Source organism: Gavia stellata, chromosome 6 (assembly GCF_030936135.1).
Source record: "Gavia stellata isolate bGavSte3 chromosome 6, bGavSte3.hap2, whole genome shotgun sequence".
In the NCBI taxonomy this organism is placed as follows: domain Eukaryota; kingdom Metazoa; phylum Chordata; class Aves; order Gaviiformes; family Gaviidae; genus Gavia; species Gavia stellata.
The window spans coordinates 22,828,989-22,850,861 of NC_082599.1; the positions used below are offsets into that span (position 1 = coordinate 22,828,989).

The 21,873-nt window shown below is 39.2% G+C and overlaps 1 protein-coding gene across 3 annotated transcripts in view; it reads right to left on the minus strand.

The window, feature by feature from the left end:
- The window catches only part of LOC104262360 (mannose receptor C-type 1), a 63,429-nt gene extending 43,166 nt beyond the window's left edge, over nt 1–20,263 (minus strand). For all 3 annotated transcript variants that reach the window (XM_059818849.1, XM_059818852.1, XM_059818850.1), the window contains exons 1-6: nt 20,203–20,263; nt 15,906–16,307; nt 14,253–14,426; nt 9,215–9,379; nt 5,959–6,072; nt 3,411–3,557 (exon numbers count right to left, since the gene is read on the minus strand). In XM_059818849.1, coding sequence (XP_059674832.1) covers nt 3,411–3,557; nt 5,959–6,072; nt 9,215–9,379; nt 14,253–14,426; nt 15,906–16,307; nt 20,203–20,263 — 1,063 coding nt within the window. The remainder of the gene's footprint in view (nt 1–3,410; nt 3,558–5,958; nt 6,073–9,214; nt 9,380–14,252; nt 14,427–15,905; nt 16,308–20,202) is intronic.
- Between the last annotated feature and the right edge of the window lie 1,610 nt (nt 20,264–21,873).

Consider the following 21,873-nt stretch of genomic DNA (forward strand, 5'->3'; position numbering starts at 1 on the left):
CAGCCTGACCTCGGTGCTGGGAAAGATTATGGAGCAGATCATCTTGAGTGCCATCACATGGCACGTACAGGATGACCAGGTGATCAGGCCCAGCCAGCATGGGTTTATGAAAGGCAGGTCCCACTTGACTAACCTGATCTCCTTGTTTGACAAGGTGACCCACTTAGTGGATGAGGGAAAGGCTGTGGATATAGTCTCCTTAGACTTTAGTAAAGCCTTTGATGCTGTTTCCCACAGCACTCTCCTGGAGAAATTGGCTGCTCATGGCTTAGACGGGCGTCCTCTTCGCTAGGTAAAAAACTGTCTGGATGGCCAGGCCCAAAGAGTTGTGGTGAATGGAGCTAAATCCAGTTGGCAGCCAGTCACAAGTGGTGTTCCCCAGGCCTCAGTATTGCATATAATGCACCTCCAACACACTTAGTGCACCCTTCTGCCAACTGTTAACACTGAATAGAACAGACATCAGCAGTTCAGACATGGCTACAAAGACAGTCACAAAGGTATTTATTCCCCAGTGAGTCTGCAAGAGTTGCTTTTTCAGACCAAAGGAGACTGTGAGACTATTACTGTAAAGACTAAAGCAGCTATGGCTGGGTGGGAGGCTCTTGTAAATCCAGTAACACCAGGGAATTTGTTGCTGGCCGCAAACCAAGAAAAGCAGTTGACAGTCTAGTTTCTTTGGTGCAAGTCTTACTGAATGACATAGCTGGGGATTCCTCAGTAAAATAAAGTCTTCAGTTCTTCATTTCCAGTACTCAGAAAAAATGAACTCTGTTCTTCCCTATTCTCCTTTTAAAGAAAACACATGACAACACAAAGCCATACAATCTATTTTTCATTCCAATGGAAACAGGTACTACTCCCTGAACTTCATTTGACTTAAGCAAAAGAAGCAATGCAAATTAAAACAAGTAAGGTGTAACAAAGAAAATCACATTAATGTGTAAAAAACATTATCCCAAATGGCAAGCTGATGAATTTACTGTGGAATAGCTCAAGATACATAAATGAAGTTTTTAAGCGTAGAATGGTTATTCCTCAAACAGAGAGCAAATACTTTTGTAAACTATAAGCTTGGCTTCCTGAAGTCTGAAGATCTCACAGTCACTGACTTGGGTGTCTAAAAGGGTGAAAGCGCTAGCTGAAGTTTGTCTCATGATTCAGGTGTTCAAATTTCTCTCTCTCACACCCATTCTCTGTGGTCTGATAAGAGAGAGCTCACACAACAGTCACAACAGTGACACTAAGAGCATTTATTTCCTCTAATCGAATGTTTTAGGAAACATTTGGAAACGTAATACTTTAAGATCACTATACCATGTTGGATTGGGATGAAATCTATTTTGGCAGTCACTTGGCGGAGGTAGACAGCCAGCCAGCCTTTCCTTAGAAAAGTAAGTTAAAAAATAAGCAAGTTTTGCAGGTGAAATTAACAGGTTCCTATTAATCTACTTTGCTGTATTACAGGGCAAATGCTTTGAAGCCCTAAGATTCTACATCACTTAGATGTATACAATGACGTGGCGCCCTGCTGGAAAAAGCACTTCTGCTACAAAAAAAAAAAAAAATCTACAGCTGTTGGCTTCATGAAAATATTCATCTGCAACAAAAATAAATACTCTGTAAAGATTTTTCTCTACTTTATTTTGGATACAAGCATGATTACATTCTGTTGTAAAGCGTTCTTCTGTCCCGTGGTCCTTGCATACTGCCTTGTTAGACTCAATCGTAACTTCCAGGATTAAAATTTCAAAGGATTGCCTCTGTGTTTAACATTAAGTGGAAAACTAAGTGCATGTATGAATTTGAGATTAATTTATTTCTTGACTCAGGAGCCCTAGTCAGGAAAACATCATCTGCCATGAGTTTTCCTTTACATCATTAAAAGCTGAGGGCACTTAACAGCTTGCACGATCGCATGCTTATTCCTTTTATGACTTCCCCCCACGAGACATTTTGGAAAATATTTTATGAAGTGAAACACTGCCAAACCCTGGTTAACCTACCACCATGTTTGCTCAGCAATTTCTGTACAATTGAAAACTTTTGTCTCATTTCTGTTCTTCCTCCAAATTACTGGTAAACTGGGGCAGAGGGAGAATTAAAACCCTAATGCATAAGAAAGAAACGGCCATTAGACCCCCCAAATTGAAATTAAATCTACGTAAGATAGCAGCCAGTATTGATTTGATAGTATATTTACAGGCATCAGTGTTGAAGAACTGATGTATGAAACCTGAAAAGCTGAGCAGTAGTCAATTGAACAACCTACATAAATTGAACCATCTGGTTATCAGCTGTATACAAATGCTAACAAAACTTTAAATCTTAATTTAGGAAAGAATTAAAATATGCACTAAAGTCCTTCCCAGCTAAGACAACAAATATGCTTGATTTCAATACTGAAGTATTAGTTTAATTAATTTAAGTATTTAATAGTGATTTCAATGTTTAGTTAATGAGACACTAGTTCATTCTTGTGGTTTCTTTCTCTTAGCAATAAAGCAAAACTAATTAGGCAGAAGTCTCCGTCCAAAGTGTTTTTGACTGGACTGGTTATATATTGGCAAAAGTAGGAGAAACATTAAAAAACATGGGTTTTAAGCCACACGTCAAACACTGAGTTTCCAAAACATCTAGTTTGCCAGTAATGCATATTAATAAATGGACTGGAAATCCAGTAACGGTTTAGCTTTCTGCTTCCAAAAGCTATACAAAATAATGTCAGTGGATTTAGGAGATCCTGGAGATTCCCATGTACATTAGGCAAGTGTCAGAATTACATTTCTTCTGAAAAAGTGTCAATGTATATATAATTTAAATAATTTCATAAATAAGTTAAATAGTTTTATATATATACAAAATAATTTTCAATATCTATATGTAAATATATATCTATGTATAATATATATAGATATATAAAAATTATTTCAATCTCTCAAAAGAATTTTTAAAAATTCATCTAGTCCACTACCAACTTGCATTGGCAAACTTACTCTGTTTCATAAGTAGTAAAAATGACAGCAAGAAGAAATAGACTAGTTTTGCTGAGTACATGGGGCTTTAGATAATGACACCTTTTTTTTAAACATTAAATTATTTCTCTTTTTATTTTATGAACAAAATCTGACAGTTCTGCTTGTTTTTGGAAAAGAGAACTCCACCATTTCTGCAATTTCAAAGCTTTGCAAAATCAAAGCTACTGAAGAAAGACTACTATACCGGAAGCAGGGAGGCCAGAATAAAAAGGAAGTACACACTGTTCACTTCTACAGGGACTCTTGGTCAAGCCACAGTCTGCAGACACCTTTGCTTGGTTTTACCATGTGCAATAACAAATACCTATTAGAACTGCAGATAAAATACACTGCTCATTAATAATTTGTTGAGGGTTTATTTACCAAACTTACCTGTAGGAATAATGAAAGTTTCTAAAGTAGCATTTCCTCGTTTACAAATATAGCCAAGTTTCTGACTGCATTCCCGATTCTCCCACTTAGCACCTTTGCCAGGATTTAATGCTGCACAGACTTTTCCAGGTTCTGGAGAAGGATGTCCTTCAAAAAAAACACAAACAAAAAAAAAAAAAACCAGAACCTCAGCAACAACAACAACAAGAGAACCTCAACAACAACAACAAGGTATAAGCACATCATGGCTACTCTCCCAATTACTCTCACATTTTAATCTGTTCTATGCTTTAATTATAAGATACATTAACATATAGACAGTTGTGATTCTCCACAGTCCTTTAGACTGAACGGGGCAGTTCATTCACTTAAGAGATATTTTATCATGGCAACCACAAGTTGAGATAGTTAACAGCCTCTTCACTGGTTCAAAGTCTTGATGGAAGGTATTACAGTGCACCTATTTTGTTCGGGTTTTTTCCCTTTCTAAATGAAGAATGTCTAAACTCTAGAGCACAATCTTTAGATGAAAAAACTGTTCAGTAAGTCAAAGTCTGTACTTAGTGTAACAGTAAAGACAGAAAAATAATAAGTAATTATTTTGCTAATGTGAACTTCTTGTCCACTTGTCTAAACAATACGACAATAGCAGGATATTTGTGTATTTTCAGTTGAAGATTAGCATGAGCACTAACAGGAACATCTAGAAGAAAAGTAAAACCTGTAGAACAGAACAAATTTCTGCAATAAACCAGATGAACTTTTCAAGATCTGGTGTAATGTGATAGAAATTAACATAGATTTTCTTTCATTTCTGAACACATGCCACTATAGTACATAACAAGCAAGTGTCACTACTGCTCAGCAATAAACACAGCAAAACAATATTCTTGAGTGTGCAGGATTGTTCACTGAAATTTTTCTTGTATCATTATGATTTCATTACCTTAGATTACAGTTAGTCTTATATTTGCAGTCATGTTATATCTTCTTCCCATAGAAGAAAAAGATATGCTTACTTCAAAAATACAAATTTAAATTGTTTTAATGTACAAAAAAAGTTCAGCTGTTGGCAGTTAGCTCTCCCAAATGCCTAACCATCATAATTTTAGTTTAAATGTTGATAACATAGTTCCCATGTTTTTCTGTTATTTATTTAGGCCTAGCAAGATGGAAGAATATGAAACTTCCACACATTCTTTTAAAATATACTAGTGAAGGAACAGCCAGCTCTTGAACATCCAGGGTAACAGGGATTAAATAGAGGTAGGCTGACCAAAGTAAATTCATGAAGGAGACAGCACAAATATAAAATAGGTTATATGGATTTAAGAGTATTACCTTTGAATGAAATTAAGAAACGTAAGGAGTTAAAAGATAAACGGAGCCCATTTTGGTTACACCAAAACCCGTCTAATTCTTTAGAGGACAACTGAGAGTCGTCTGCGGTTTTAACAGCCATGAACACCTAGCTCCCCTTGCCACTTTGGCTTTACTTCACAATAACTTTTCCCCCACTCTTCATTACATGCAGATCCTCATCACTACACCTGGATGACAGACCTATAAATACCTTCACAGCAACTTGCAGTTCAGTCCATCTCTTTGCCTCTTGTGCTCACTCCATTGGAGAGCTATTTATAAAGTAGTTCAATTCACTCTTCAACGCTTACCTACTCAAGACATTTGTCCACATAAAATGTGCTTTTAGCCTTATCTACACATGGAAGCCACTGGATGATAGGATGGAGCGTGCACTTATAGTAACTGCAGATTAATACATGTGACATGCTCAATGAAGATAAAGAAGAGTATTTACACTGTGTAACTTCAGACATCTACTTTAGTCTCCAAAGGCTTCCTGAATAGCCAGTGCAAGGAAACAAGGGTCCTGCAAAAAGACACCTTAACATAGGCACTCTGAATAGTAAACCAGAAAAGTACCTCTTCTTCACCGTGTATGTAGATGGCATAGGAGACTAGCTTTTTTATAATGGCATCAGAGTTCAACATTGCAACTACAGGTGTGAAGTAGCTGGGTTTGCTTTAAAGTAGACTACCCTAACATGTTCAGTTTGGTATGTGTTACTGCCATGGGTAGGTTAATCCCAAATAAAAATGAAAATCCAATCTTTAAGCAAATAGCCAAAACAAATTGGAAAGGAAAGGAACTTAAAAAAAAACTAAACCAAACATACACTGACCAGTCTAATCTCACAAATGAAGACACTTATAGCATCAGATTACTCTGTATTCATATAGAAATAAAGTAAATTAAGAAGATACACAAATGAAGTGCAAACAGGTTACTTTTAAAACATTCCTCTGGATTCTGAGGGTACCATTTCCATTGTGAATAATAAATTAAGCCCAGTGTGTATCCCCAGCATAAGGGCCATTACTCACAGTTTTTATAGCCACAGCCAGAATCTTTCAACATCAAAACAAGCTCAATAATTGCAGGAGAATGGAGTACTGGAAATGAAATATATTACACGATGACCAAATTTTTGTCTTTTAAACTGAGTAGCAACATATTTAACCTTACCTGGAACCCAATTTAAGTAACGAAAAGGAGCACCACCAACCCACTGCCATCCACTGTTGAAATTCAAACTGTTAAGACCAAACCAGAGAGCAGAACTCAGTTTGCCAGTCAAACCTAGGTAACAGAGACAAAGAGAGATACTGGAAGTGCACGGGAAGAGCAAACACTTTCTCAAAACTTGAGAGCTGAATTCTAGCTAAACCGTCTGCTTCTCCTTTTCCCCAGTACAAGTTGTAACAGTTTTTAACCTTTTAGTTAAGGTGGCTATACTAAACCTGCAAAACATGTCATCTTACATGGGTCACTTTAGTTTTAGAATTTTCACATTTTTAAGTGTGGAGAACCTTCTTACAATAGAAAACAAAATGACACTTCTGCATGCTCTTTGTAAGCCGATGATCATAAATATGAAACAAATAATTTTTGTTCAGTGTTATAAAATATTAAATTGATAAAGTTGCACAAAAGGTCACAAAACCAAAAATCAGTTTCCTAAAATGAAATGTGAATAGTTTCCTATTGTATATTTTCTCTTCCAATAAAATTAACAAATGTGAGTTTCAAATTTACAAAATACAGTAAAGTAAAAAAAACTGTTTGCATTTTATCGAACTATATTAAAATGCAATCATTCCACACATCATCTTTTTAACAGCAGATCTTGGACATTTTTCAGACTCATCTGATTTCACTTTGTTAGCCAATGACAAGTCAGGCTTCTAAAACCAGTTCCAAATTAATCCTCCAGTTCTGAAAAGCACCTAGATGTATCATGCTTAAGTATGGTCCTGCTGAATTCTCTAGCATTATTTATAGTCATTATTAATCAATTGTCTATCTCTGCCTTTCATATAAGACTTGGAAGCCCAGTTGGATGGCTGCTGATTTTTTTTAATTAAATGTATTTCTGCATAGCTCACAGAAAATCATTGCGCAATATATATTATTGGCATCCTGCCAGTATGTAATATTGCTCTATACATTTTAGTTGTCTTTGACACCATGATTATGGGTAGCACTTGAAGCATGGCAAGGTTAAAAGGAGGGATAGTTAAGCACTGGAAAGGACTGGAATGTCATACCAGAGCCTGATTTGGCACCAACATATTAATGTGCTCCAGTACTTCTTTTATGCAAACAAGTTGTTATTAAGACAATCAAGAACTGAGCATGACAGGAAATCCTGGTTCTGCCAGGAGAGCTGTAGAATGAAAAACTGTTTTTCACATGCATTTGGCAGCAATATCTACTAGTTTGCAATTAAAACACACCTACTAATAACTCACTTCTGTATGTCAGTGCCAGATTGCTCCCTTGAGCATTAATTTCAACAATAGTTTTCATCACTCTCAGTAAAAAATGTTTTGACCAAATCCTTACATTGAAAACAAAAGTTTAGACAGAATAGACTGTTCATAGCATTAAAAATACATTTATCATTCCTCTAAATTGGAGAAATATGGATCTGATGGATGGACTATTAGATAGATAAGGAATTAGCTGGATGGCTGCATCCAAAGAGATACAGTCAATGGCTCAATGTCCAAATAGAAACCAGTAACAAGTGGTGTTCCTCTAGGGTCTGTATTGGGACTGATACTATTAAATGTCTTCATCAATGACATACACAGTGAGATCAAGTGCACCCTCAGCAAGTTTGCAGATGACACCAAGCTGAGTGGTGCGGTTGACACGCCTGAGGGAAGGAATGCCATCCAGAGGGTCCTTGACAGGCTTGAGGAGTGGGCCCATGTGAACCTCATGAAGTCCAACAAAACCAAGTGCAAGGCCCTGCACCTGGGTTGGGTATCAATACCAGTATCACTAAGGACTGGAGGATGAATGGATTGAGAGCAGTCCTCCGGAGAAGGACTTGGGGATACTGGTGGATGAAAAAATGGGTATGAGCTGGCAATGTGCACTTGCAGCCTAGAAAGCCAATCGTATCCTGGGCTGCATCAAAAGAAGCGTGGCCAGCAGGTCAAGGGAGGTGATTCTCCCCCTCCAGCCCACTCTCATGAGACCCCAGTGGAGTACTGCATCCAGTTCTCAGGTCCCCAGTACAAGAAAGACATGGACCTGTTGGAGTGGGTCCAGAGGAGGGCCATGAAAATTATCAGAGGGCTGGAACAAGCCTCCTGTAAAGAATGTGAGAGAGTTGGGGTTGTTCAGCCTGGAGAAGAGAAGGCTCCAGGGACACCTTATCACAACCTTTCAATATATAAAAGGGGCTTACAAGAAAGATGGAAAGAGACTTTTTAGCAGGGCCTGTAGGGACAGGACAAGGGGCAATGGTTTTAAAATGAATGGGGGTAGATTTAGGTTGGACATAATGAAGAATTTTTTTTATGATGAAGGTGGTGAGACACTGGAACAGGTTGCCCAGAGAATTTGTGGATCCCCATCATTAGAAGTGTTCCAGGTCAGGTTAGATGGGGCTTTGAGCAACCTGATCTAATTCAAGATGTCTCTGCCCATAGCAGGAGGAGTGGACTGGATGATCTTTAAATGTCCCTTCCAACCCAAGCCATTCTCTGATTCTCTGAACTTAAATAGTACAACACATGGCATAGAAAAGTTTATCTTCCAACTGATGTAACATATTCAAAATATTTTCTAATCTATTTAATAGATGAATTAGTGGACTATTTCATGTGTGTACACAGCCTAAGAAGGTAATAAAAAGAAGACAGTCTCATTGTAGAATGTAAATGTATTCAAGCACAAATTCAGGACTTAATTTTTTCAGAGAAGTTTGAAAATTACTTAAAAAAAACCACTGAAGGCGATTGAAAATAAAACAAGCTATTTGTAAGTCCTTTGGTTTATTAGTTCTTTTTCTTCCTTTTCATTATTTTAGCACATACTGACAATACAACAGCTTTAAAGAGATAGGCCAAAACTACTGACAAGTACACACAATAAGTAGAACACAAAAAGGGTGCAATCTTGGTATCTGCATCTTTGGTATACAGACTATTTTGCATTTTCCTGCATTCCAACATTCAGTCTTTATTGCTTGCATTACTTAATTGCTGTATTTTTTGAGTTACTGTAAGTTTCTGGCAAAATTAAATCAGGATAAAATAATCATTATCTGTCTGATTTTTCCAGCTGAATCATTCAAGATAACAATTTGAATCTACTAATTACCAGAATTGAACAAATATCCATTTTCAAGATGGAACTTGCTATATAAGTGTCACTGCTACAATAATGCACTTTTAAAAAAACTTAATGGATAATATTACCCTACCTGTCAGGTATGTTTGTTCATGCAACTCTGTGATGCTTAATAACTCTGCCTTCTGTTGTTGACAGCTTTTTCTCGCCTGGTGCCATTTCAGAGCTGCCTCAGAGTTTATCTGGTACTGGACATTTGTTAAAGGATCGGTATTCCACAACAAATCAATACTATTAACTGTAGGGAGAAAAAGAAAAGCTGTAACTGATTATGAAGACGGAGCCAGAAAAAAATATAGAATAAATTGCTTAGCAAAAATACATAAACCTAACCACTGCAATAGAGAATTGGTTTGAAAGGAGTCCTGAGGCTGTCTAATGTGTTAGTAAATCCAGGGCAGAGCTAAACCATGACAGCTGTGCTGGACAGTACACAGGTAATGAAACAATGTCACCATTTTCTCTGGTATAACAAAGCTGCTGTTTAAGATAGAAGATGAGTGGCTAAAGTCATGCTAAAAGAGTTGATTTCTCAGTGTGGAGAAAGACTAAAAACTTTCAGACTCATGCTAGCTAAGGTGTACAGCAAGCTGACCACTTTTCTGAGATAAGAAACCTCAATTTTTTTACAAATTTTGGGTACTATGTAAAGCATCTATGGATTTTCTTACTGGGATAGAGGTAATCAGAGCCAAGTACTGAACACAAAACCTGTATTATCAGCACCCATCTCACCCTTTCCTGCAATTCCTGATTTGTCTTACGCATGTATCTGACATACCACCATGCTTTCTTCTCTGCCACATGACCTGACTGTGATCTCCTTGAATACCTGAACTTGATACTTTTAGGCAATGCCAAACCGGTGAAAACATCATCCAGCAGGGCCCAACATTAGAAGTGGCTCCAGAAGGTACCACACTCCTTACACTGCTGCAGCCTCTCCAGGCTGATCTCAGTTGAATCCCCACAGCAAGCAGCAGACAACAGTGTGATCTTGCTTTGCCAAAAGAGGCCTAAACACTGAGCTGAATATCACTGCATAAAGAGATTAAAGTTGCATGACAAAAGCAGAATATAGCAGAGGTCACTGTAAGTCTGCTGACAATGGGAAAACGACTGAAATTCCTGCAGCCTGTATCAGAGTTTCTCAAGTTGCAAGCTGTGAAAAATTTGAGAGAAAGAGGTCTTTTCCTTTTTGGAATTCAGAGAGCTCAGAAAACATAAGTGTGCAAATAAGAGGAAAACAGTACAATAAACAAAACTCAGGACAAAGGATGCTACATGTTAAATGTCAGCAGGTCAGTAACCAGTTCCACTTTTTCCTGTATTGTATCTGATAGTCTATAGATAATATGAAGTGCTTCTTTTCAAATTAGCCTTAGAAAACAAAAATCAAACATAACCTACTGTAATATTGACATTTAACTAAAAATGGGAACTTTTATCTGATTATCATTATTCACAAACCAACTTCTGTTCAAAATATTTTATGACTATCAGAAGGCAAAATTTCTTCGCTACACTATGTTCTACAAGACCATAAATTCCTGTGTATAAGCACAAGCCTGGAATAAAATAGAGATTGCAAAAATATTAAAGTCTATAATTCGATACAGAAAACTGGCTCTGACTTGATAGAAAGGGTTTTATAAAGTCTTGTACAGTCATTACAGAGGAAGAGGTAAACAAGTCTCAGGCATTCATCCAACCTTCTACCTCACTCCCCCAGTCTCATAATATATAGCTGACTTGCATATGGTGCTCTTCTGTAGAACTTTGGTCTTTCATAAAAATAAAGTTCATTTCTGAACCTTGGAAAATTTGTTTTTAAGATATTTGAGTTCTATGAGGTCAAATGCCTTCACAGAGCAGGATTTTGGAAAATCTATATGCTATTGTTTAAAGCTTAATATCCCCAGAGAAACCAGAAGATGAATCAGTTTTCTGGAATGACATATTTTAGCATCTAAACTAAATTAATGTTAAACCACACCTGTCCTCAGTACATAACTGGAAAAAGAATAAAAAGCTGAACTTTATCCCTACACAGATGAATTCAACATGCATTTTTGTATACACTGAAATTAGTGAGAACTAGCTATTTCCACTACAATTACTATCAAAGTCCAAAAGTACAATATAGTAAGTCAGAAGATTTCATTTGTATCTTTGAAAGTTCTCAGTCTTTAAAGCAAAGCAGACCAAAAATGCATTGAATTCTAGGCATAGCCCTTGACAGACAAGTTCAAACTTATAGGAAAGGGATAAAGTCCTGACGAATGCAAATATTTGTTACATTTATAATTTAAAAAATGCCAACACGAATATCCTATCAAAATACCATATTTCCTCTGTATTAGGAAATGGAAGAATCAGGAGATTGGTAACGGTATTGAGAGATTTTAATTTCAAAATTGCAAGCTGAAATATGGCCTTTGACTAGCAGTAACAATAAAAGTGTCCTTGTTTGTTTAGTTATCCATTCAAAACAAGCTGTAATCTCAGTCCAATAACATTGCGTGAATAGAATCATGGCAAACAAAACCTGAATATAAATCTTGTTAGATAGCCTATAAAATAACTGTCATCACTTCCTCTCTGAGCATACAGTAGGCAAGGAATCTCATAATAAAGGCATCACAGTTTATGTGAATTTATAATATAGTATATAAAGATATAATGCTGTCAATAGTAAAAACTTCTGAAGTATACTAAACTTCCTTCACATGCTTGTCTTCACTTAGACATTTTTTCCTAAAATGTTTCTCTCTTTATTTTTCCTAGATAAATTTGTGAGGTCCAAAGTCAGTTCATGAGTTCCAGATAAATCAGAAGAAACAACACAAATCACCCCATACAACTTAGTTGAGCAATTCCACCAGGCATTTTGGACCAGACACAAAACCACAATGAAAAACCCTTCAAAACATCTTGAAACACCAGCATGGGGAAAATGCCTGTCATAAAAAATAAATTCAGTATTTGTGAATGAATACAAGGATGTAGATTTGTCCAATGATTAACATACCAGGCTAAGACTATTTAAATATTTCCTCATTCTCTGCACTTTTTATTTCCTTCCTAGTCAGCTGCAAGTTTTACGCATCACTTATAAGGCTTTCTCAGTTCTTCACAGAAGTTCTAGCCCTTTCATCTGTCAAGAAAGGGGCCTCAATGGACTTTTGTTCACTTGAATACAGCTATAGGCACACCTCATGACTTACTCTCCCAATGACGGTCTTACACTGCACAACCTGTTTTCTTCCCCAACACCTACTTTTACATTGCAGTGCAACATACAGGTCAAAAAGACACAGTGTAACCTGTAAGGACAAGTTTCCTAAGCTACTAAAAATTCGCTGATGTAGCTACACTTCTCAGTTTCTTCCTCTGGAATTTAAGTTTCTACTGTCACTGTATCAGCATCTCTTTTTAAAGCACCAAATAAAAGGTTATCCTCACAATTTTGTTACCTCCACGGGTCAAATTTCTACACCTCTGTTGAGTATAATAACTGTTACAAGTATAGCCTTATGCCCTCTTCATTTTGGAGCTGGTTTTGCTCACAATGACAAAAAGTGACTGGTTCAATCATAATTTCACTGTACGTCCAGGTCCCAGTATGAACAGCTGTAATAGTTTGCATCACATATTTTCATATCCACACTTTTTCTCCCCCAGACAGTTTAAGGAACAACAAACACTTTAATCCTACTAAATAAACTTTAACATACGAAGACTTAAATGTTCTACGTTTAAAGGTGCTGTTGGAGTTTATTAACTTCTCACTGTCTCATGTAGTGCATTCCTCTTTCATAGAGCTGACTAAAATTCTGCTACCACAGCCTGCCTCTCATTATAATATATGACCCAAACCTGAATATTTCATAGCCACTACTCAAGAATCAGGAAGGAAACATGCAGGCAATCAGCATAAAGCAGCTTTTTCCAAAAACAATCACAGCCATCTGAATGGATTTCCTTCAATTATGCCAAAGAATTAAACAAAATTTTACGATACCTCCTATTTGCTATACTCAAAGAACGCTAGGTAGCATTCTTAAGTTGCATCTTGCATGTGCTGTATTAATGCGATTGATACTCCCAACATGTTTTTAATATCTTGAGAATAATACTGGCATAGAAAAAAAAAAACCCATGCAATTTTTATTTGTCTGAAATAATGAATGCAACTTTCATGGAAATCAGGCAAGGACACTAATACTTCATCATCAAATCAGTTAAGATCAACTACACTGTTTTCTTCGCATCAAAGGAAAGACATGTTTTTCTCCTTAGCTCTGACAGCGGTCAGCTGGAGCTTTACAGCAAAACACAATAATAAAGAACAAGGGAAGGAGAAGTGCTACCTCTTTCAACATGACATAAGAAGCAGCAGCTTGCAGACAAAATGCTTAGTACGTATTTTACAGAAGTTCAGAGACACTTTATTCAAATTTAAAAGAATTCAAATACATACAGGCATATTGCTCCAATTTACTTTAAGTAATATCAACATTTCTAAATAAAGCTCTGTATATTCATAATACTACAGTTGAAACTAACTACACTCAAATCAGGGAATTTAGAATATAAATACTTCTGATGATTGATTTTAAATACAGAACTACAACGTAGCACACAGATTTGGGAAATACTAGGATTTAGTAAAAAGTTCATGTAAGCTCCTTCATGTTTAAAAGGCAACTCATTCTACAAAGTAGTCTTTCAATTAAGCTATATTCTAGCTTCCAATTAAGCTATATTCTAGCTTCCAATTCTGCTACGCAAACTTCTACACGGGCTTTTGCATATACTAATGTAACATCTTTACATCTAACTAATTTTCTATTTAAGTAAATGGTGTAATTACAGATTCCGGCATATGATTAACACATTTTCACCTGGATGTAGTTGGTCAATTTTTTTTACACTGAGCCCTATATTTGCATATTTAAATAGTTCCTAAAAGGATAGCAGGCCTCATGGAGACAGAAAAATGCACCATTTCAAACTGTACTTTGTACAGTAAAGCCCATGATAAGGACACCAATATTTCCAGGCAGCAGAACAACAGCACAGCAGAATCTTGAACATACAAAACTTACATTTCAATGGGCAAAATCCATATATCTTGTCAACATCAAAGTTTGAAGTGGTTCCACACCAGAACCAGCCATCTGATCTGCCAGCATCTGTGCAGTCAGCATACCATTTATCACCAAACTTAAAAGGGAATACACAAGGTGCTCCATTGGCATTTCCTTTCACTGTGTAGGTATCTGAGGAGACACAAAGATTTAAAAATATATAAGCAGTAATAAGCATGGGATATATATCAATTCAGCTTTATGATCGTATTATAGCATATTACAGCAAGCAGAGCTTGCTAGCTTAGTATACAAACTGTACTAGAAATAGGATGTTGATAGTTTTACTCTCTAGGTCTAAGCTGATACCCGTGCCCACAATGAGACAAATTTTTATTGCTTAAGGACACCACTGATGGTAACTGACTGAACCAAGACACGTACATTCCCATGCTAAATTTTACATGCATAACAATCAAAAGTATAAAATCCACACAGTTAAGCAATTTTCTTTTTAACCAGAAACAACTGTCGATTCTTCTGTCAATAACCCACTCAACTGCTGACCATTTTAGACAGGAAAGAGCACACACATATGAACTTGAAAGATACATACCAGAGAGTGACTCCAACATACCATGCCCAAATAAAACTTCCATTGGCATCTAAAGATCATTTTTGTTTCATCAGAAACCTGAATCGATGAAATTTGTCAAAGTAACTAAAGCAGTTTTCTGTGTGTGCACATATAAAGTACATGCATTGATGGGAGGGCATACAGAGGAACACTACTTGACAGGGACTGCTGGAGAGATGACATACCAAGGTCACTGTCTCACAGAGCTGCTAGAAAACAAAGGAGGAAGGAATGGCAGGCCACCACTCCATCTTCTCCCCACCTCCTTTCACATAATTTGCTTTGCTACAGTTCTTTTATTCTGGCTCTAGACCAAGGACTAGTATTGTTATCAGCCTTTCTGTAAAACCTAGAAAATGCATCCTTGCCTCCCTCTGTGCCCATTTCTGTTTATCAAAGAATAGTAAATGGGAAGCCACATATATTCCCACATACTTATCATAAATATATGCATATATGTATGTATGTATCATACATAACTTTTTCACTTTTAAGTATATAAATGATCTTATTTCTTCGTCTAACGCTTCAGCACCAACTCTGAGACTCACTTCAAACACCTAAGAAGGCATCTTCAATAGGCTGGAGCTGAAGATATCAAGAGTTAATTAAATTCTTACAGCAGAATTCATATTCGCTCCCCAAGGAAAAAAAAAATAACACCACGCCATAATCAACAGACTATACACTCACACCACGTCTTTCTGTACACATGTAAATAGTAAAAGTTGTCATTAACTGTTGTGTAATAGTTATACATGTGTTCTGAATAACCATAGACTTTTTCACCTCTCCAAATGAATCACTACCATGTATGGGTAATTATCTATCAAAACATTGAAAACTTTGACAGAAAAGCAAAATGAACCCGTCAAAAAATGTAAAACACATACTCAAGTATTGCTGATTTCACCAGAAGTCACACTCACTGATCATTAATGAGATGAAGGAAATTCTCCTACACTTCTAAATATTTTAATTAGATAAACATAGAAATGAGTTTGAAATACAGAAATTAATTTACAGAACTTTACCTTCATAGCCTCGAGAACACAGATCGTCTGTGGTTCCGTAGACTTTCCACCTACTCCATAAACCAGATCCCTTGTACAGCATAATATTCCTTTCCTGTCTGTTTCCATAGTTGAAAAACAAATCTTCCCCTTGGATTGCAAAGAGAGTCTCATTTCTGCATTCCCATCGCTGAAGTTCACTAGCTTTGTCACAAGGATACAGAGTGATCGGAACCCAGTCTTTCTTCGAAGGCACTCCCAAGCACAATTTGAATGCTATGCTCATAAGCTGGTGATCTGAGACCCACCTGAATTTTTGTGACTCATTTTCTTGAACACAAGGAGCAACAGTCACTGAATTAGAACTTTGAGCCAGTACACAGCGCTTGTGATCTTCGTTATATATTAAGAAGATGCTAGTATCTATAAGACAAAAAAACACTGGAATCATTCGGTTTGAAGTATCATACTTACTATCTAAATTAAATACGAATCTGGACACTACTCTTAGGGTTAAAATCTCATCATCTGTTCAGCAAAGGTGGGGGGCTCCACTGGCCTACACCTGCTAAAGTGACTGTAGAATGCAACTAGTTCAGATGTGAGGACATTTCAACTCTTCTGCATCAGTGAAAGCATCTATACACAAAAGCGCAAGGCAGCATAGACGCAGACCTCGTGTCTCCTGTAGCTTTAAAGCATGGGTTAAACTGAAGAGAAAAAACACACACATGGTATTACTCCAAGCTGCACCCATGGGAGTTACTGAAACGAGGGAGCATGCACACCGTACACTGCAGATCTTGACACTAAGCACTCCAGCAGCACTGACTCCTTGATCCTGGCTTCCAGGCGTGAGGAGATGACAACAGCCATTGAGTTCTTCAGGCTCCATTTCCCCCCAGTGAGGAGTTCTGTTCCCAGAAGGTCTGCTAAAATCCTTAGAGTCTTAACTGAGAAGAAGGATATTTTTTTAAGCTTTATTCACAACCTACTTGTAGGGCTAGAACAGCATATTCATTTTTCACTCAACTGCAGTAATCAGTGATTTCTTTCTCTTTTCTTGCATTTCTCCATTATGAATGAAAAACTGACAACAGTGGGATTTGCCATCATTAGGTATGCCTCTTAACGACTTATGAAAGTCTATGAGGCTCTTCATAGGTCCCAAAGCTATTTCTCCCTCTAAGTACATAGTGCTTCACAGCACGCATTTTCCTGTATTCAAGGTTTATTTCAAAAATGTAACTGCTAGAAAAGTTTTTAGCATCTCTTACACTTGGATGTACTATGGAGTGCAACATTTCTGAGCTAGTCTTGCCCAAAGACAAGGAATTTTTCCTCTCTGACCCCCCTGAGATACATTTTAGCACAGTAACTTAATAGTTCTCTCTGATATTGGATCGCATAACGTAACAGGATACACAAGTTCTTAAAACTGTATTTTAACTGGGCTACAAGCTAGGGAAGAGAAATACTAATTTATGTGACTCTGGGGATTGAAGCTAATTAAAACATTATTTTTTTAGTGTATGATTACCAAATTAAACAAATTCTATAATGGATAAATATTTAGGGGAAAACAGGTTAACCACAGAAAATTTTCCCTTTTCTGCTGAGGCTCCAATATGGAAATGATCATGCTTTTCTGCAAAAGAACAACCTGGGAACAAATAACCTCTCTCTCAGAGAAAGAGCTGACCTATACTTATCTCATCCATGGTTCAGTTTCCTTCTCCTGTCCTTTGGCTTCCAACTCACTGGGAAGTAGTGTAAAACTGATGAACACTGGAGACAGAAATAGTTGTCTTTTGCCAATCTGTTTCACTCACAGACAATACAAGGAAATGTATAATTATCACTGCTGGTGATAAGCTTTTTTATTCTGCTTTTCTACTAGCATTTAGCACAATATTATTGTAAAATAATACATGCAATGCTTGCAACTCTCCTTTTCCTGAATTCTTATTTAAAGTTTCTGGGTAAAAGAGATGTCAGACATTTTCACATACGTGGAAAACACTGCCTAATCTTTCAAACTGCTAAAATTATATTTGTGGCCTAATACAACATTCCTTATTTTATGCAGCTTATGGTATTAAAGAGAGGATGCTATGCACATGAAAAAGGTACCCCAGAGTCAAAAGCCTGCATTGCTGCACTCAAGCCTGAAGAGGTGCAGATGTATGGCTTCAGAAATAAGGTTAGAAAGCTGAACAAAGAGGTCTGGCCATTGGGGGGGGGGGGGGGGGGGGGAGACAAATCTTTGGTCCTCTGATCTTCTGACTGCACCTTTACAAAGCATTACCAATGTGTAAATACAAAATGGCTGCTTACACAAGGGCCCCAGCACATGCAGGGCTCTGACAGGGAATAATACACAGGTAAGCAGCTAAAGGGCCAACACAGCCAAGCAGGCACTGAAAATAAGTTGGCACCAAAACAGGAGAACAGGACAGGAGGTAGCAGGACGCAGGAGCAACTGTGGCTGAGACTGTAGTTGCAGGATTTCCTTCCACTCAGAGTTGCTCTTGTCTCATCTATGACCATACAGCAGACTTGTAGCATGGTCCTGTGTTGCTCATTTACAGCTTTATTTCTGTGCTTGTTCTGCCTGCTTGGACACCAAAGAAGATTCCCGTACAGCACTTTCCATGAGAGTTATTAGATAGTCTAGAGGGATATGAAACAAGCCAGGTATTTGTGCAACACTTTCTAACACTTGCCAACTCTTCTCTGTAAACACTTGATACTACTCCTGTCAACATGATGAGTTGTATCTGTAAAATGGGCTGAACAGAATTACTCACATCATTAACTGTGTTTCACTGTTCTGTAGCAACATTTGTTATACAGCTCCCATAACAGGGTGCCGTTCTTCACTATAGATGAGCTGTAGGTGGTACAGTTAAAGGTCCACCACAGCATGATCAAGAGTACCACAGTCTTGGTACTTTAAATCACACCAATTTCTAACAGACTAATCCATATTTTGAAAATTACTCCTAGAAGGAGCTTCTTTAAAATGCATAGGAACATGCCAGGCATAGGAACCAACTTAGCTCACCGTTTTAACCCACCCAGGGAGATGTAGCATCTTTTCCCTCAACTGTCCCAAGTAGATCCTAATGGAATTTTTCTCACAGGCCTTCCTTTTTCTTCACCCACCACACTGTGACTATTTGCCTATCTCTGGCCCCAACTTATATGCAAAGAATTGTACCATGTACTGTAAAATCTCACTGACCAGGTATCTTTTCCACAGTAGACGTTTCCAGTATGCCAGTGTAGCTTCACACTCTGCAGCATTTGCAAACTATCACAGATTATGCAAGTGTAAATCAAGAAGTAACTCATGAACCCAGTGAAGCGCTACCAGTGTTAAACAGTAATGGAGAGCGCCAGAAGAGCACACCAAGAGCCAGAAGTGAGAGAAGGGGGAGCAATAAGACAGCAAGCAGGTAGGATGACTGTCTTCTCCACGCAGACTTTAGCTTCCCAGATAGCCTACAATGATTGCTGCTAATTACATAAAGCAAGAAAGATTACAAGGCAGTGTTATGAAGTTGTGCTTCAGTAGACCTCAAACTGGAGCACTGAGGTTGCAGAGAAGCTTTCGGGAAGGGCAGATGCAAAACTTTCACTGAAAAATAGGAGTGCACTGGAAATCACAGTAATTCTCAGAGCGAGAGGGTGCAAGCTCCAGGTGTCATCAAGAAACACGGCTTTCATCTGTTTTCACAGCTCTGTTCTGCGCCAATACCTGAGCTACCTTAACACGCCCCCATGAAAGCCATCTGCCAAAAGCAGGTCCCCAGACGCACTGAAGACCAGAGGACTGGAGGAAAGGCAGAGCCCCGACACCAGGCCCTTCTGCAGACCTCAGCAGCAAGGAGGCAGCTGAGGGAAAGCTGGGTGACGGCGTTAAATCGATCGGCGGCTGAGTGGGGGAAACTGAGGCGCTGCCAGTAACAGGCCTGTTTGGCACCCACAATGCCATGGGCACCCAAAAGCCACCTCATCGGGCAGCTTCGCCCACTGGGCACCTCAGGGTGCAGGCAAGGAGGGGGAGGCAGTTGGGGCGGGCGGCTAAGGAAGGGCCCGAGGGCTAGCCTGCCCACGGGCCCTCCCTCAGCCGCCCGCCTCGCCGCATGGAGGCTCCCCTCAGGCAGCACCGAGGGGGTTAAAATGGCCGCGGGCTTCTCCACCTGCGTGGACGCTCTCCCCGCTACCTCAAGTGCCAGGTCAGGCTAGGCTCGCTGCGACCCGGCTCTTTTCTCTGCGCGTCCCATCCCGCACAGCCCCTGCGGCCACTTACCGAGCAGCGGAAAAACCCGGGGGAGAAGTGCGAGGACAAGCAGGAGCAGGGAGGGAGCCATCGCCGCGGCTTCGTCCGTGGCGCCCCGCCGCTGTGAGGAGAGGGCTTCCCGGCGGGCAGGTCCTCCGCACTTGGAAGGGCTGGTGGATCAGGGGAAAGCTCTGGGCTCGAAATGATAAGGAAATATCCTGTCACATGGGGCGTTTTGAAATAACAGGAATTCGCTGTTCAAACTTTGCTTTCCTAAGCTGATTTTTTTTTTCCCCTCCGCGGAGGGAAGAGCCTCCTTTCAGGCACATGCAGGTGATAAAGTGGTGATAGCTGAGAGGAGGGCTGGGTGATGCTTTTTTTTTTTTTTTATTGTGATGGTGGTTCTTTTTTTTATCCCCTTTGCGACCCTGTCAGCTTTGCATGTGGGTCAGCGGCTGTTTTTTCAAGAAAATGCGCCAAACCTGCGCCGAGGGAGCAGGACATCCCCCTCCTCTCTTTCGGAGGTGAACCCAAGTCTCAAACAAAACCCCCGCTCGAACGACCGGGTTTCTCCCGAGAGCGAGGACGGCAGAAGTAGCAGAGACCTACTTCTGGGAAACCGGGATTTGGGTTGTCCCCCCCACCCCCCGCATCCCCATCACTCCTCCCCCACGTGCGAGCAGGTTGCTCCAACAACCGCCGGGGAGCGGAACGCGGGGAGGCGGCCGGGGCCGGGGAGCAGCGGGAGGCGCAGCCTCTGCTCGGAGCTGGAAAGGAAGAGCCGGCGGGGACGCCCGGGCTTAAAAACTCTAACGAGGCGTTTTCTGAGCCCCGATAAATGAAAACCAACCGATTTATTTATTTATGCTTCTGACTGCGGTGGCTATATCTCCCGTTAACATGATTCAAATCTTGCTCGTGAATCAGAGCGTGAGAAAAACAGAACCTTGCTTGCTCACTGGGTTTTCACAAGCTGAAGCACCTACGTGGAATTAAATTTCTTTCAGAAAAGGTGCCTTTACAGCACAATCTGCCTTGAAGTCTTTATGGCTTCTTACTGTGCTGGGTACGAGACCTCCCTGTGTGCTTTTTTGTGGGGAATAGCATGTGATTCCTTAGAGGCCATTATCAATGTATGGTCTGAAGGGTCCCAAATGAATGGAATACAACAGTCTTACTGCTGTTTTACACATAGAGACTTTTGTAATGTATCAGACTTACTGAGCTTTGTGGTACAGCATACACAAATTTGAGAAGCATCAAACCTACTGTATGTGAAGCATGTTGTACAGCAGCTCTCCCTGTACTGTCATGCACTCAGAAATCTCTGGTAAGTGTTGAAAATCTTTGAAAGCCTCCTTGCTGGAAGTTCTGGATGGAAAAGGAGAGCATGTCCAGGGAAACACCAATGTGAGACTAGTATGGAAGGAGACAGGGCAGAGTGAGAAGGTACTTTGACAATATTATTAGAGGAGAAGAAACAATGGAGATGAAGTCCAAGCTCATTTGAAGTCAATGATGAAACTCCTCTTAAGATCGGAAGGGATTCCAGCCAGGCACTTCAGCTGTGTTGGGCCCTCCTGTGGACTATGTGTGGGGAGTGAAGTGCTTCATAATTTCTCTTGACATCTGTGGACCCACGTAAAGGTCGGGAACAGCCTGGCCTGGGGACAGGAGGTGGGAAGTATTTCAGCCATAATT